We start from the raw sequence: 17,085 nt of genomic DNA, 5'->3' as shown, positions 1-17,085 counted from the left end.
CTTTGTTCATAGTACCAATTTGTAGATGATATTAATGAATAATATAAACCATTTTTAAGCATGAATCCTCTAACATATTTTTCCGAGTATTGTTAGGTGGTAGACTATAACCATGTGCAACAAAGAGTTACCTCGAACTTACATACTGCATATAGGAGAGAATAGCAACTTTTAATATCTATGCTAATTGAAACTAATCTAATTTGTATTTGAACATAATGATCAAGTCCAATTTTTAAAATAAACATTAAATATATAGTCATGAACCTTAAGATTATTTTTATATTCAATTAAGTAACTTGTAGATGATCTAATCTTATATATAATTTAAGTAAACTTATGTTGAGGTGTAGTTAATATAATTTGAAAAACCTACTAGGCCACGAGAGGTGCGTGAAGTCAATGACATTAAAAACATTAATAAATCACATATCACTTTCTCTCCAATGAAACAACCACAATATATCATCATCTGATTTTTTGTTCACTCTCTTTAAACTTTCAACGCTCCCTCGTCGTGCAATCCATTACCCTTTCATTTCAATGGCCGCCGATAACCCTTCCACCGACAATGGTTTCACTCGCCCTGAGATGTACACTGAGAATCTCGCCGGAACCGTCGACGCCTACGACCGCCACGTCTTCCTCTATTACAAAGACCACCTTTCCTGGCCTCCACGTGTCGAGGTTTCCGACGACCATCCCCTCCCTAAACTCGTCGCCGCCACCTTGAAAGCCCGTAAAAACGACCTCACTCTTAAGGTTCGTTTCGCTTGAAATTCAACTCATTCGCTTTTCTCTTTGCTTATTTTGCTCTAATTTCGTTTGGTTTTACTTTGTGTAGACTAAAATCACTATGTGCGAAGCGCGCGAGGAAGCTGGATTCCTCGACGGTGACGTTTTGATTTTCCCTGAAATGGTTAAATATAGGTAAACCAGAAATGTTGCCATTGATTACTAGGGTTCTGTTTATTGAATTATTTCTCAGCGTATTCTATAGTTAGATTAACCGTTGTAGAAACACACAAAAGCTAAGCTTTGTTCGTGCAGTTCGGCCAAATTGCTTATGTCTTTGACTAAAGAGCATTATAGTTCCGTCTTATTGATTTGCTTTGAATTACACACTTTAGGGTTTCAGTGTTACAAATATATAGTATAGGGATACTAATGATCCTGATTACAATAATACCCCTAAACCGTACCACTTGATATTGCGTAACTCAACATTAACTTTTCTATTGATCCTATTACTGGAAACAATTTTTATAAACTGTACATATATATACATGAGAATGTTATATTCCTAACTTAATTTTCTTAGAAATATTTGTGTCAACATTAACACACCCTATATTTTTTTATATGGTGGTACAAATTACTTCAGTGTATTTAAGGTAAATGATATGTTGAATTTAACTTATTTAATCTATTACGAGTAGTAGTTGTTATCACATTCTATGGAAGTATTAGTTTTCTGTGTTCAATGTGCAAATGGTTTATAATACTTAATATTGTTACAATTAATGGACTGTAGCTTCAGCGAAAAACTTAGGGATGTATTTGGGTTAAATGGTTTTCTTTGATGGCATATCAGAGTGTTACTGTTTATGCAGCAACAAAACTTCTGGTGAAGGTTTCTTTGACACTTGTATGATACCGACAAGTTCAATCACTTCTATTTTCTCAAACTATTTATGTGTCTGTGTTCGTGTCTACACTTGTGCTTCATAATAAAATTCCGAAGATTGTATTTTTATACTTGAGATTTTATGGAGTTGCAAGTTTTTTTATCCTGTAAAGAGTTTTCTCGTGTTTTTCTTTCTTTAAATGATGATATTTCTGTGTATGCGAAACTTTTAAACCTACTCAAACTGATATTTAGTTGAAGTGATGCTTCTGTTAAACTTGGTTTTCATTGATGAATGAGGGTTTTTTTTGTTGAGAATTTTTGTTGTTTCTGAGGCCAATTTTCTTCTCTTCTTTAATTGAAAGGGGTTTGGTGGAGTCAAATGTTGAGAGCTTTTTTGAAGATGTTTTGGTGAATGGTAAACCATGGGCTATTGGAGTGCCCGAGATTTTAATCGGTTCACATGTTTATGTATGTGCTCATGGAAGTCGTGATGTTAGATGTGGTACTTGTGGGCCAGTTCTCATCAAGAATTTTAATGAGGAAATTGAGCTACGAGGTCTGAAGGATCAGATATCTGTTACTGCTTGTTCTCACGTTGGGGGGCACAAATATGCTGGTAATGTAATCATATACAGTCCAGGACCTGACGGGAAAACTACTGGTCACTGGTAAGCTCATAAACTTGCATAGTTGCATCTTCAAAATTTTGAAACATTTCATTGCTGCAAGTTTAATTATATCACGTAACAACTGTTTATAGGTACGGTTATGTTACTCCTAATGATGTTCCTGATTTGTTGGACCAACACATTGCAAAAGGAGAGGTCATACAACGACTTTGGAGGTTGGTATTTTTGTGATTATGCATTTCATATCTTGAAACGAAATAAAACTTTGCGGGACAAATTGTTTGTTAAGACAAAAATAACATAATGCAGTGTGTAATCTTTTAGATCCTAAAAAAAAATTCACTGGTTTGTTACTAAACTATAGTGTAGACTTATAAAAATGATCATGGTTTGAGATGCTTTTGATGGGTGTTTAGATCATCAAAGACTGCCCCATCCTTACCTATTTTAGCATTTACTATAGATGATTTTCAAGTTTGTGAGTTGTGTTTTTTATTTTCTCTTTCTCCTCCTCTTCTGTCCTTAACAACCATGCATTCTGATTTGATATTTATTTGAGTTTAAATGTTTTTTTTCGCTGTGTTATTTTGTGTTGTGCTGATGTAGCTAATTGGAATTTCTCTCTTATTTCGAGCTGCAAATATAATCACCATCTTATTTCTCTTAGAAAAAGTTACGGTCAATATTTGAATACTGATCTATGATTATGTTATGCATGATGTATTTTGAAGCTTTATTATTAGTGTTATTCTTATTATTTCAAACCATTTTTGTTGTGGGCTCTTTAATTGAATTGAATAAACATCTATCTGTACAAATATAAAATTGATTATCATTCATCTATCATAATGCTGCATCGTGGTTTGTTTCCTTTGTTATGATTGTGTCTGATTGAATTCGTTTATTTCCTTTATGACCATGGTCTTACCATTTATAACCAATAAGCACTTTTATTTAGTAGCACGTCATTTATGATGCCATTTAGTCCCCATAATGTAACTGCTGCATTTTTGGCACCTCTCTTATTATGGAGGTGTATTAGTTAAACTTCTTTATTTTGTTGTAGGGGCCAAATGGGACCGGCTGTTCCAGAAGGGAAGGGAGCAACTGACCAGAAACTTTCTAATGGAGAACTTACTAATGGAGAACATGCCAACAAGATCGAGAAGAGTGTTGAAAGTGCCAGTGTGAACAGGGAAGAAAATGTGACCGGATGTTGCCAAGGTGTTAATGGGGTTTCTTGTTGCAGTTTTCCAAGTCCCGCACAAAACAACAAGACTAAAGAGAGGAAAATCTGCAAGAATTGGCCTACATTGAAGGAGAGTGATGTTCTCACAGCTGTTGGCGTGCTTGGAGCTCTGGCAGCCGTTGCTGTGGCTTACAAACTTTACAGAAGGTCAGGCTGAATTAAGCTCTAATAATATGTTGTTTGGGGACCCTATTTTTTTTGGCTGATGTACCACTAAGTAAGAAATGATTATAAAAACCAACTATACAAAGACTTAAATAGACGCCTTATTGGTTTATCAAAGAATAGTAAAAGTATAGCTACAGACATAGTGATAAAAGCTTCATTGTTCTTTTTGTATTCAACACAATTATGATTGTATACGCTACGCCCCTATGTGTTCGTCCATTATGTTTGCATTACTGATATTCTATTAATTGAAAGTTTGTTGTGATGAAAACTTTGTTAGAATAATAATGCAAGTGTGAGTAAGTGGGGAAATAGTCCTACATTGGATATGAATGTGCTGAGTTGAGCATTTATAAGTGGGAGAACCCACTCACATATCACCTTAAGGTTTTAGGTGGACTAGTGGTGTGTCTCTCACAAAGGTGTGTCCCGGCGGTACAAGTGTAAGTGGGTATCAATGCTCCCTAGTGAAAAAACTCCCCCAACAAACTCACTGGTTATTTCTGTTATGATGCATTTTTGCCGCCGAGTTTGTTTACTTATTATGCACAGCAGGTGCTCACGCGCAATGCATCTACTTGTTGACGCCGGGCATGTGTTTTTAGTTTAGATTTTGGTTGCCATTATAAACATCACTCATTCTATGTTATGGTTTGAGTATTGATGCACTTCAAATAACTTGATAAGTTAAAGAAAATTGTTAGAAGCTATATTCATCATTCATGTGGTGGCTATCTATTCATTTTCTTGTGGTATGTTTGTTTGTTGTTTGTACGTGAAGAACTTTTGAATGATTAATGAAGTTCCGTGGTAACGGAAAATTTTAGATTATTGGGGGTACACTCTTAGATGGAGTAAGATCGAGGAGAACTATCACCATAAAGTTTTTGTTTACAATCAAACTTCCAAGTTCTAAGTAGCAGCATATATCCCAAACACATTTTGTTTTTTATATATGTATGTTTTCTCTAATGAATTGATAATTATCATTTCTAGATATTTAAGTTCATATGTGAAAGTTAAGCTAATTAAATTTTTTGCAAGCAAGTTTTATATGTTCCGTATCACAACTTCAATTCTTGAAGGAACTTCATGAACCATAATTTTTAAGTTGCATTGGCTAAAGCCACAATCAACTTGTTTTTCACTTGACCAAGTTCCCTCTAATATTTAGACTGTAGCCTAAGGGCATATCTAGTCCAATATGAACATTAGAATTGAAGAGATTTCTACCTATGATCCTTACACTTAGACCTTTGTAAAAAGTCCATAACATTTTTTTTGTTTACTCTCTCACATGTTGGTAGTAAATAAATATCAGTTTTTTATTTTGCATTAAAAAAATGAAATTGACAAGTAAGCATTTTAAAAAAATATATGTAATTTTACGGTATTTTTATTATATATAATATGCAGAATAATTCAACAAAAATGGAGTTTTATTTTAGATTTTTCTGCATTTTCCTTATTATAAAATCATGTTAAGTCTTGATGTAGTAATGTATTTCCTAATCCTAAATCTGACTATTTTTTTCTCCAAATCCTTCAAATTTCATCATTCAATATACGTTATATTTCTCACATTTTGTATTAGCGCATTTATAATGCTTATCTTTTGAATGCCACCATTAGTGGACTCAATGCATGCTAGATTTTTCAAAGGTAATGTCACAAAGTCACAATTGCGCTTTTCATCATAATCACATTTTCTTCCATTTTCATCAGTGCCACATTCACACAATCACATGTTAGCTCTATGACAATATATACTACTTTAACATGTGTCCGTGTAAAGCACATGGAGAGGTTTTTGTTAAGCATGATGAGCAATGTACATGATGAGCTTTACTTAACATACAAGTAAGAGATAGAATCATTAATTAGTTAAGTAGTTATTAGTTGGTGGTCCGAGTTAGTTAGGATAGGATGTAACTAATTCTAAGGTCACTATATATATAATTAATACTTTTAATGATACAATCTAGTTGTGAAATATACAAGTTCATCTTCTTCTTTTATGTGATGTAAGCTTTCTCTTTCATTTCAATGGTGCATGAGTTATAGTTTCACGTGGTATCATCGACATGTGGCTAGACTTTCGTTGCACTCTTTGATGCATTCACACAACTCAGTTTTCTTTTTTCCTTTTGCACTTCATTTTCTCTATTTTTTTCTCTAGTTTCTCAACCATGTCTGTCGATAGTTCTTCGAGTTATACTTCCAGCCATGTTAACAACACGTCTTCTACTGCTAACAAAGGTTATCAAAAGGCACACTCAATCCATACTCCATGCATTCTAATGAGAATCCCACACTTATTCTCATCACTCCTCTTGAATTTCGGTAACTACTATTATTGGTCAAGATTCATGACCACGTCGTAGAGATCCAAGAACAAGTTACATTTCATCAACGGTGCTTTACCTCGACCACCAAATGAAGATCGTGAATCCATTGCTTGGGACCAGTGCAACACGATGATAATATCATGGCTTAATAACTCTATTGAGTCTGAGATTTCACATAATATTCAGTGGATGAAGGCATCTTTCGGCATATGGAAAAAATTGAAAGATCGTTTTTATCATGGAGATATATTCAGGATTTCAGAAATTTAGGAAGAGATTTGCACCCTTAGGCAAGGTGATTGTTCCATTTCTTATTATATAAACTTGAAAATGTTATGGAAAGAATCAAACAATTTTTGTCCAATTGTCACTTGTGAATGTGCTATTTCATGTTTAGCTATTGACAAGATTCGTAGCTATCGAGATTCTGATCAAGTTATTAGATTTTTCAAAGGCTTGAATGGTAGCTGTTCTACAATTAGATCCTAAATGATGTTGATGGTGTTAGAACAAGATTTAGTTTTGCATTCAATCTTTAAGTTTTGATGATAGCAATACATATATTTGTTATGTAACAATTTTGTACTCTAATAGTTTCTTAAGTGAGCAGATTTACTATTTTGATTGATTAAGGATTGTTGTCCAGAAAATCATCAGAATAAGTGTCATCACACATTAGAAGAACTATTCATCTCAATTCTGAAGTGACATCACTAGTTTTTAAGAATGTAGAATGACTCATAAGAAAAAGGATTTACAAATGTTCTGAAGCTAAGCTACTCTTCAAGATCAGAATTCAAGATTTCAAGCTCAGATAAGCTTTTACTTCCAGCTCAGAAAAACAAGAATGCTCGTTTAGATAAGCTGCTGCTTTCAACTCCGAAGAATGTCTACATTACAAGAATGCTTGGAACGTCGACGTTACATGATCTCTTCCATGATTTCCGTACTTCAGATAAGAAGTACATCTCAAAAGAAGAATGATCAGATAACTTGGAATAGAAGCAATATGGTACAACAATACATCACCCTTTTCTACTATTATAGGACTTATTGTATGATTCCTTCTTTGGTGTGCTCTTTGTCACCCATGAACTTTTGGAGTCGTTACATCAAGCTGCAAGGAAAGTTTCAACTTATCGTTCTCAACGGTCATATTCTTGGGACTATATATATGAGACACTATCCTTTGAAGAAGCTGCTAATTCCCAAGAGAATAAAAACGTTGCAAAAGGCTATATTTCGAAACTCAGCAAATAAACTTCAACGAAAAAAAGAGAAAGAAATATCTTAGAGAAACTGTACTGAACACTCCATTGTAATAATTCTAGTTTCTAAGAATCTCTAGAACACAAGAGTTGTTTCTCATTAGATTATGTAAACATTTGTTCTAAACTGTTTATGTTTCAATCTGCTTTTTAGAAGCAATATCTTGTAAACATTATCATTTATAAATATGTTGAGATTTGTACTTCTCAAGTGACTAGGTTGTTAGTCTGTATACTTGAGAGGGCTAAGATGTCTTTCTAAACTCTTAGAGGTTGTTTGTAATCTTTCAAAATAAGAGGATTAAGTCATTTTCTAAGGGGAAATCACATTGGTGGATGGACAAGATTAGCCTTTTTAAATGTGAACTTGTATAACCGATCGCGTTCCTTTTCTTCTCCCTCTTAACTATTTCATTGACTTTTGTGAATAGTATTTTTAAGAAGAAGATTTTTTGAAAATCTAATTCAAACCTCCATTTCTTGTGTTTTTCTCTACCTTTAATTAGTACCAGAGCTCCGACTCTTTGTTGATTTTTATATCAAATACTTAACTGTGTAGAGAGGTTTAATGTGAAAAAAACTTCTAAATGGCTGCCGCTGCTAACACTCATGAAAGAGATAGTTACAATGCTAAATCTCTAGTATTTGATGGAGAAAGATTTGACTATTGGGAAGATAGATTAAAAAGTTTCTTTCTAGGTTACGATATTGATCTCTTGGAGATTATCACAAATGGTTATGAAGAACCTATTTCTACTGTTGGTATTCCCATTCCCAGAAGCAAAATGAATGTGTTTACCCTGGAGTTTGGTAAACAAGCGCTAGTCCTCCAAAACAGCTAAGTTCTGGTTACTCGCAGGATCAACTAGATTGATTCTAGGATATAGTCTAGTTTCGAGATTTTGACGTTTGTTTGGTACATATTCTTTCGATTGTTATGGTTAATTTGTAAGTAAAAGAGAATGTTTAAATGATAAAGTAAATGCAAGAAAGTAAAGACAAATAAAGACTTTGACTCGAAAGGTAAAAGGAATTTAAAGGACTTTAATGAAGTAAAGGTAAAAACTGGTAATTAAATTAAATGGTGGTGAATTATACCTACATTTCTTAGCACTCGTTTATCGATATATGTTGGTACTTTGAGTATAATTGAGTATTGTACAGATTTGAACACACTATAATCTAATGCTAAGATCTTAATTTATACTAATCTGACCCTAACGACCTTTTTATAACGGAGTGCCACGTTCGCCGCTTGCATGCGTCTTGATCTCTAAGGCCTCCACAAATCCTTTTTGCATAAGACTGATCATTTAAATTTGAATCTTCTTCCTTTCGAGGCGCCCAACTTAACCAACGTGATCGTCGAAGCTATTCTTCTTGAAAGCTCAAATATATTATAAGTCTTTATCTTTGTTGCGATGATATTTATTTTGATAACACTTAACAAGATAAAAATCTTTCAAACACTTGACATTTCGAATGATCTTCGTAAGCTTGAATTTGCATCTTCCTTCGAAATAAATTTCTTCTTCAATAATCTTCATCTCACTTAAATCGTTGAAATTCCCAACTAAAAAATTGCCCCCAATAAATGTTTATTTCAAAATCCTTGGAGAAATGGACATTTCTTGCAAATATATCATTTCGACATATAGACCTTTCAATTTCCTTTCACTCGTGACGTCATAGTCATAATGACCATGTCTTCCAATCGTCTCATTGAGACGTGCGCAACCCTACTTAATGAGTACTCCTATTATCTAAGAATAGGGTGGCAAATTGTGCAATCGTCTGCATAACCTCTCATGGACTTCCACGTGTCCCACTAACTTCAGACGTTTAATTTGTAGAAGTGTAAACAGTGGTTTTTTTCTCCCTCTATAAATAACATAGCCTTTTTATTGAAACACTTTTTCCAAATTTCTCAGCGTTTTTTGCAATCAAAGCTCACTTCCTTCTTCTTTTCCATCAACCAAAAGCTTCAAACCTTTTAAAAATTTCTCAACAATGGCACTAAAAGAGTCAAAGACACAGAAGCAACAACAACAAGAGACTACTCAACTGATTTTTAAGATCCCTCGTCCAACATTGGTGGGGGATAAAAAGTTTGTTCTAGAGCCTCCTCTTCTTGAGGGGAAAACAAAATTTTATGCTTCCCAAGTACTAATCCATTTAACAATTTCTGGGGGAAATTCATGCCTTTATGGGTCCTATTCTTGACCCTGATGCTGATGCTAGTCTTATTTCAATGGTTTTTCTTGTTTATCATAGGACTAGGCCCTTAGCTAGTAAGAAAAAAATTAGATGATAAAGGGAAACCTCTAATTGCTGTGCCCTCTGAACCTCAGCAAGATCAATCAAAGTCTTCGATTGATGCTTCGATTGTATATGAATCCATAAGTTTATATTATATGACCAACACTCTTAAAGTGTTTCGATATATACCCTTAGCTAAGGATCCCAAACCTTATTATACTTGGTTGAAAAAGGTTAAGGCGAAGAAGTCTTAATTCTGGAAATATTTAGGAATCTATGAATTGATTCAACTATCAAAATTGGGTTTAGAATATAGCCAAAATATGTTAGTGGCTTCGTTGTACTTTTCGGGCGCTTCCCATAACACTTTCCATCTCCCTTGTGGGATGTTAACTCCCACCCTTTTCGTTATCGCTGCTATTACTTGCCTTCGACCAACAGGAGAGGATTTCAATCCTAATTTTATGGATGAAGACACCACCAAGTTCGGCGATGGCAAAGCCACCTACACTTCATACACTAATAAACACCATTACAAGACCATTGATGGAGTTTCAGATTAGGAACATGTTGCTTTTCTATCCCTCTGGCTATCGATATGCGTTTTCTGCTCGAGATCTCTCCAAGTGGCGAAGATATTCCTCACCATGGCCGACCAATTGCATGCTGGGCGAAAGCTTGGTTTGATCCAAATGATTCTAGCCTCATTATACGAATCCTTAGGAAAATCAATGGGCTTCCTTAGGTCATACTATGTGGGAACCAATCTACTCTCCGCTGGCCCCTTCTGGTTGCTCCAGCTGTGGTTAAACGCCACCTTTGAAGCTTCAATGCCTTAAAAGAACATCATTGACGAAGAAGATGAGGTGATCAAGAACAGATCGGTCGAAGGAAGAAGGCTGGCGCACTTGACTCCTCAAGACGAAGGGGTGAGTCTTCCAGATTCTTTCACGTCTTATGTGATAATGTTCACAAAACGATACAACTTCACTCCGTCGATGCCCCCTTTGCTAACATGACTCGAGGACCTGAATGGTTCACCAGGGAATTTCGTGCTCTTTCACCCGACCAACAAGCGGAATCAACAACTATCTGGGATGCGTTTCTGACACCCAAGTTACTGGCTCATAGATTGAGGCCCTCGAAAAGCCATTACAACTTGGTCAATTACAAACCCAACTTAGTTTCTCGCCAACTTGGTCTTATTCAAATAAGATCTATACCCCGCTATAAGAAGAAAGATCACATGAGTCTTCACGACATGTTTTCTACTGAGGAGGGATACGAAAAGAAAACAACTCGATACATTGATGTTACTTCCTTCATACCTATTTCCTTTCAACCCTCCTTCTATTGCACCCAGAAGTTTTCATACTAGTGGACAACTTACTATACCAACAAAGTCTTTGATGTATATGATTTTGTCAAACATCTGACTTATGCTTTTGCTTCTATACAAGAGCGTTTCAAGAAAGGTCCGTCTATACATATCAAGGAGATTCAAGCGTTCCCAAAGTACTTTGAAACTTCCTACATGCCTGATGACCTTAGTCGAACCATCTGCGAATCTGCAATCACTTTGAAAGAAAAGTTTACCAAGAAAATGGAGACATTGAAACTACCTTCGTACGTTAGGCCTGAGCAAAAATACGAATCAGATTTCCACATGTACCCTCCAAAATTTCTTTGACTGCCAAGTGCTGAATTTGGTGTGGCTATGAGTCCTCCATTTCCAGACTGGTTCGTCTACGAGGATTATGTAAAAATCCTTCGTGAGGGATCTAAGAAACATGTTGAATAGGTGGTTGCGACTAAGCACACTTTTGACAGTTTCAAAAGGCATCTTCATATTAGCCTCGAGCACGTTCATGTTCTAACTCCGATACCCGAAGGTGTGGAATGGGTGGATATCTCGCCTTATTTTAACACTTCCTTTTAACTTATTGTGTTAATTTTATCTTCTTTCGTTTTCTTTTATCAGCGGTTGATTGAAGAAAAGCAACCAAGGATAGAGGTGCTGCTGCTACACACAAAGTTGTTGCCTCTTCAAAATAGAAGGATCATAGTGAAGGAACCACCACCAACAAACCCAATCCATAGGTAGTTGCTTGAACTTTATTCATATATACTCATGTTTTGTAGATGAACATTCGCACACTAATCTTTGTATTTTCAGGCTAGCAAGAAACCTCCTCTAACTCCCGTCAAACATAAAGCCATTGTACAATAAAGTATCCATGTTACATCTTGTAGCAACCTGCCTTAAAATTGAAGGTTTAGAGTCGCCACCTATTTTGAAGGGCGAATATGAAACCCTACGCAGATATGAGATTCAGGGTAAGTTATTATAATCAGGTTGAGGGAAGGTGTTAAGCACCCTCAACCCTTTCCTAAAGGCTAACATTGTAAAGATAAGGTTTATGGCAACAGTTATGAGGTTTATAGCTAATGAATTGAAAAGGGTAAAAAATAAGATTTAAAATGAATTGAAATTTTAAGGGGGGAGACTCGCCTTGTTACCAAGTGCCTACGTACCTCCTTATGGAGGATCAGAGTCAACGTAGTTCGGGCACAGGGTTGTACGCCTTTGAATTAGTATGAGGTTGTTTGTAATTGTTTAAAGGCTTTTTGAGTGGCCTGTCGTAGTTTTGAAATTTGTTTTGAAAGATGAAAGTGTTTTGAGGTTTGGCATACAACCCTGATATGGCACCGTTAGATGCGGTGACCAATAGATTTGGTCAGTATAGCTAACGGATTGAGGGCATTGCTGGTTACTCAGATCGATAGATTGATCGTCGCGGGCAGCAAATTAAAATGTATTTTAATTTTAAGTATTTTTCATCTCTCGTCTAAAGCGACTAATAGCTTTAGTCGGGTCGAGGAGAGAATTGATTTAGAATTATTAAATTGATTAAGTTGATCCAAATTATTTCTCGTCTACTGCGAATAATAGATTTAGTCGGTTCGAGGAGAAAATTAAATTATACAAAAAAACAATCATTTAAATAATTAACAATTTACAAGATTAAGTTATTAATTTTGTTATTTTCGTAGGGGGGTGTATTTTTTTCTTAGTAGCAAAACCTGGGGGTGTGGATAGTCATGAACCAGGCCCATTAAGATAGAGGTCCAGTTGATCACGTGTGGTGAAGACGTATGGCTTAGGGTGTACGCTCAAGATCAGAGACGTTGGATCTTACACGTGGCTATCTAAAGGTCTGAACGTGTATGAACCTGGGGGCGCATGGTTAGGAAGCACACACTGAATCATGTTTAGTGATACTTGCCAAGTGTCCATGAGAGGACAAATGGCGACGATCGGGATGCCCAGGGATAATTATCAAAGAGACCACGCAAACCCTTCTCTCATTATTCTCTCCCCTTTCTCTCTCTAACTCAGACCCTCTCTCTCTTGTTCTTCGTTCTTCAACCAAACCCCAGCAAAACTATGAATCCCACCGCAAACCACCCACCCCTCTGCCGTAAACCACCCTCAGACCACCATAAGAAACCCAGTTCCCGGTTGATCTTCAACCGGAGAACTCGAACCTTCGAACCCCATAAACCCAGACTCCCCAGAAGCGTAAACCCAGATGAAGATCCTTAAGATCTTCATCTTCCCCATCACCATCTTCATGTCAAAACCCAGAAAACAACATAAAAACAAAACCCTAACCCCCAAATCGACCCGGATTCACAAACACACAACATACAATCATACAATCGATGAAACCTAAGCTAAGTTCAAGAGTTAGTTACCTTGATTTCTTGAATTTCTGGAACGTGTAAGCTCCACTCCTTCTCTAATCTCTCCCTCTGTGTGTGTGTTTTGCAGGTCAAGACGAAAACGAGGCTCTTAGGGCTTGTGGCGTTCGCGGCGGCACAAGATCCTTTCAGGGTTTTCTCTGCAAATTCCTCCGACCCCCTCTTCTGTTTACTTCTTTTTGCTTTATAGGCTAGGTTAGATTTTAATTTAGGAATAGTTAGATTAGATTATTTAGGTTTTGATTTTGATTCAATATTTAGTCCGGATTTGATTTTTGTTGTAAATTGTAAATCATTGTTTGATTAAATAAAATTATTTGATTCAATTTGTTAAGATTTGATTTACGTTATTGTTTGATTTCGTTTTCTGAGATTTGATTGAGTTTGAAGATTTGATTGAATCTTGGGCCTGGATAATTTGGATTTAGGGTTTGTGTGGTGCAGAGAAGGTGGGCGGCGCCGTTGGCTGGAGGCGCAAGTCTAGGGTTTCTTTTGGGAGAGAAGGTGAATAGGAACTGGGTTGGGTTTGACCCGGTCTGACCCCTGATGACCCATAAGGCCCATTGACTCCATCTGGCCCAACAACACGACAACAACAAAAAACCAAAAAGCTTCAATTAATTAGTTAATCAGTAAAAAACAAACTAATCAACTAATAATATTAATAATTAAAATTAATAAAACCCTAATAAGAATGATTAGTCTTAATATAATTGAGCTCCTATTTTTTTAGAAACAAAATTATATAATAATTCTATCAATAATAATCCAAATAGTTATTAATAATAGTAATATTATTTAATAGAAGAATGAAAAATTTGTAATAAAAATGAGTAAATGACTAGAAACACATGGGCCAAAATAAATTGGACCTCAAATATTTTATGTTCACACCTCCACCAATTTATACGGGCATTTTATAAGAGAGCGAGTTTAATAATAGGTGTATTAAACCCCATGGCTCTTAATTTTTAACACCCTTAATAAATTAAAATTGGAATTACACCGGGTAAATTTTGGGGTATGATAGCTGCCCCTATTTAATTACCTTTGATTGAATGGCGTGAGAATACGCAGGTCTCACGCTTTTCGGATCGAAGAGTTATTAAATAATGGAAGACCCCTAAATTTACCTTGTACTTGAGTGTGAGGAAAGAATCGTCCTGCTAAAGCCTGAGTCTTACATAGCGAGGACTTACCGTTGGTTGTGTAATTAGCTTACTATATTGCTAACAAGCTTTCGCTGTTTGTGAACCCCACTTACTATAGTTCTAGTAAGTTTTCATAGTTTGTGAACCCCAATAGGATCACTTGCTATAGCTCTAGCAAGCTCACCTGCACCAATAGGATTACTTGTCATAGCTCTGACAAGCTCACCTGCACCATTCGGATCATTTGTCCTAGTTCGGATAATTTCACCTGCACCGTTTAGGATAATTTGCTATGCTTATAGCAACTTCACCTGCACCATTTAGGCTAGTTTGCTATGCTCATAACAACTTTACCTGCACCATTTAGGATTATTTGCTATGCTTATAGCGACTTTACCTGCACCATTTAGGCTAATTTGCTATGCTTATAGCAACTTCACCTGCACCATTTAGGCTAATTTGCTATGCTTATAGCAACTTCACCTGCACCATTTAGGCTAATTTGCTATGCTTATAGCAACTTCACCTGCACCATTTAGGCTAGTTTGCTATGCTTTATAACAGACTTACCTGCACCATTTAGGGTCATCTGCGAGGGTCATCGCAAATTCACCTGCACCATTAGGATCATTTGCGAGTGCTATCGCAAGTTCACCTGCACCATTAGGATTGCTTACCCTGGTTCGGGCAAGCTTACATGCATAGAAGTTTGTTTTGTAAATGCGTATGCACCATGCTTATGCGTTATGCGGATGCCCCTGTTGTTTGTATAATGTATGTGTATGGATGTTTACACATGCAGATGTTAAATGTATGTAAATGAATATGTATGATAACCCCAACGCCTTATCTCCTTATCACCCATTGCCTTTGCTTAACCCTTTTTGAAGTATTTGTGAATCCTAGCTCGGATTGTATTTGAATGATCCATTGATATTATCCTTTGTGAAAGAGTTATATTAGATCAGAGTGATCGCAGCGTAGGGCGTATATAGCCTTCCGGAGATTTCGCAGTTTTATCCTATTGTTTTTGTATTGAAAGTTTGTAAGTTTCTCATGTTAAATCCAAGTTAAAGCTTATGAAAATAATTTAACCTTTGCAAATGGTATTGAAATGAGGAAGAAAGCGTAGTATGCAAGAAAAGAAACTTTTATTGATATTGCCTTGAATTGGCGAGTGTACAAAAATGCAAGAAAAGAAAATGACAAATAGAAATGATATTAATACTGCCGTTGCTCCTTTGTTATCAAGGGTCCCAGTAATCCTTCGACCTTAGAAGTAGATGATTGCAAGAATCCCTATCCTTCGTAGTCTGTCTTCAGCTTATGATCAATAATCCTGCCTTTGCTAGGCGTAATACTTCTCGACCGCATCAGAATTGATTGGGTGCGGTAGCTCGTCCCCATCCATTGCAGTGAGAACTAATGCTCCTCCTGAGAACACCGTTTTTACAATATATGGACCTTCGTAGTTCGGTGTCCATTTTCCACGGGCGTCAAGTCGAGGTAATAGTATTTTCTTGAGAACCATATCACCTTCTTTATAAGTTCGAGGACGGACCTTTTTATCGAACGCCTTTTTCATCCTTTTTTGATAGAGTTGCCCGTGACACAAAGCCGTCAGTCGTTTTTCTTCAACGAGATTAAGCTAATCGAAACGAGTTTTTACCCATTCCGATTCCTCTAACTTTGTGTCAGCCAGGACTCTTAATGAAGGAATCTCCACTTCGATAGGGAGGACTGCTTCCATACCATAAACCAGGGAGAATGGTGTTGCTCCTGTGGATGTACGCACCGAGGTTCTGTAACCGTGTAGGGCGAAGGGAAGCATTTCGTGCCAATCCTTGTATGTTTTCACCATCTTTTGTATTATCTTTTTGATATTTTTATTTGCAGCTTCGACGGCGCCATTCATTTTAGGCCTGTATGGTGAAGAATTGTGGTGTTCAATCTTGAACTCCTCGCACAACTCCCTCATCATGTTGTTGTTTAGATTCGACCCATTGTCGGTGATAATCCTGTTTGGAACCCCATACCGACATATGATGTTATGCTTGATGAACCGAGTGACTACTTGTCTTGTCACGTTGGTGTAAGAAGAAGCTTCAACCCATTTGGTGAAATAGTCTATGGCAACCAATATGAATCGGTGTCCATTTGAAGCTTTCGGTTCGATCATCCCTATCATGTCAATTCCCCACATTGCAAACGGCCACGGTGAACTCAGAATGTTCAATGGATTTGGCGGTACATGTACCTTGTCAGCGTAAATCTGGCATTAGTGACATGTTCTTGCATATTGGAAACAGTCAGCTTCCATTGTTAGCCAGTAATACCCTGCTCGCAGTATTTTTCTAGCCATTGAGTGTCCGTTTGCATGAGTTCCGAAGGTTCCTTCGTGTACTTCTCTGATAATCTCTTTGGCCTCATTTTTATCCACACACCTTAGTAACACCGAGTCATAATTTCTTTTGTATAGGACATTTCCTCTCAGGAAGAACTTAGCTGCCAATCTCCTTAGTGTCTTTTTATCAATCGTAGAGGCGTTCTCCGGGTATTCTTGTTTCTCCAAGTACCTTTTGATATCGTGGTACCATGGTTTGTTGTCAGACTGCTCC

At 36.5% G+C, this 17,085-nt stretch overlaps 1 protein-coding gene across 1 annotated transcript; it reads left to right on the top strand.

The window, feature by feature from the left end:
* Nucleotides 1-433: 433 nt before the first annotated feature.
* On the top strand, nucleotides 434-3,947 carry LOC131641288 (altered inheritance of mitochondria protein 32-like). The gene is made up of 5 exons (XM_058911592.1): nucleotides 434-762; nucleotides 845-930; nucleotides 1,993-2,298; nucleotides 2,391-2,474; nucleotides 3,326-3,947. Exons 1-5 carry the CDS (start codon nucleotides 544-546, stop codon nucleotides 3,663-3,665), a joined length of 1,035 nt encoding a protein of 344 aa, XP_058767575.1. The 5' UTR covers nucleotides 434-543; the 3' UTR covers nucleotides 3,666-3,947.
* The last annotated feature ends 13,138 nt before the right edge of the window (nucleotides 3,948-17,085 follow it).

This window comes from Vicia villosa, unplaced genomic scaffold (assembly GCF_029867415.1).
Source record: "Vicia villosa cultivar HV-30 ecotype Madison, WI unplaced genomic scaffold, Vvil1.0 ctg.003617F_1_1, whole genome shotgun sequence".
Lineage (NCBI taxonomy): Eukaryota > Viridiplantae > Streptophyta > Magnoliopsida > Fabales > Fabaceae > Vicia > Vicia villosa.
Note: the sequence above shows the minus strand (reverse complement) of the source record. Positions and strands in the feature narration are given on the sequence as shown.

Bases quoted from the DNA above. Each gene is read 5' to 3' on its own strand.
- LOC131641288 (XM_058911592.1), top strand. From the start codon at position 544: ATGGCCGCCGATAACCCTTCCACCGACAATGGTTTCACTCGCCCTGAG. The intron at 931-1,992 runs GTAAACCAGAAA...TTTAATTGAAAG, and splicing joins CCTGAAATGGTTAAATATAG to GGGTTTGGTGGAGTCAAATG. The intron at 2,475-3,325 runs GTTGGTATTTTT...ATTTTGTTGTAG, and splicing joins GTCATACAACGACTTTGGAG to GGGCCAAATGGGACCGGCTG.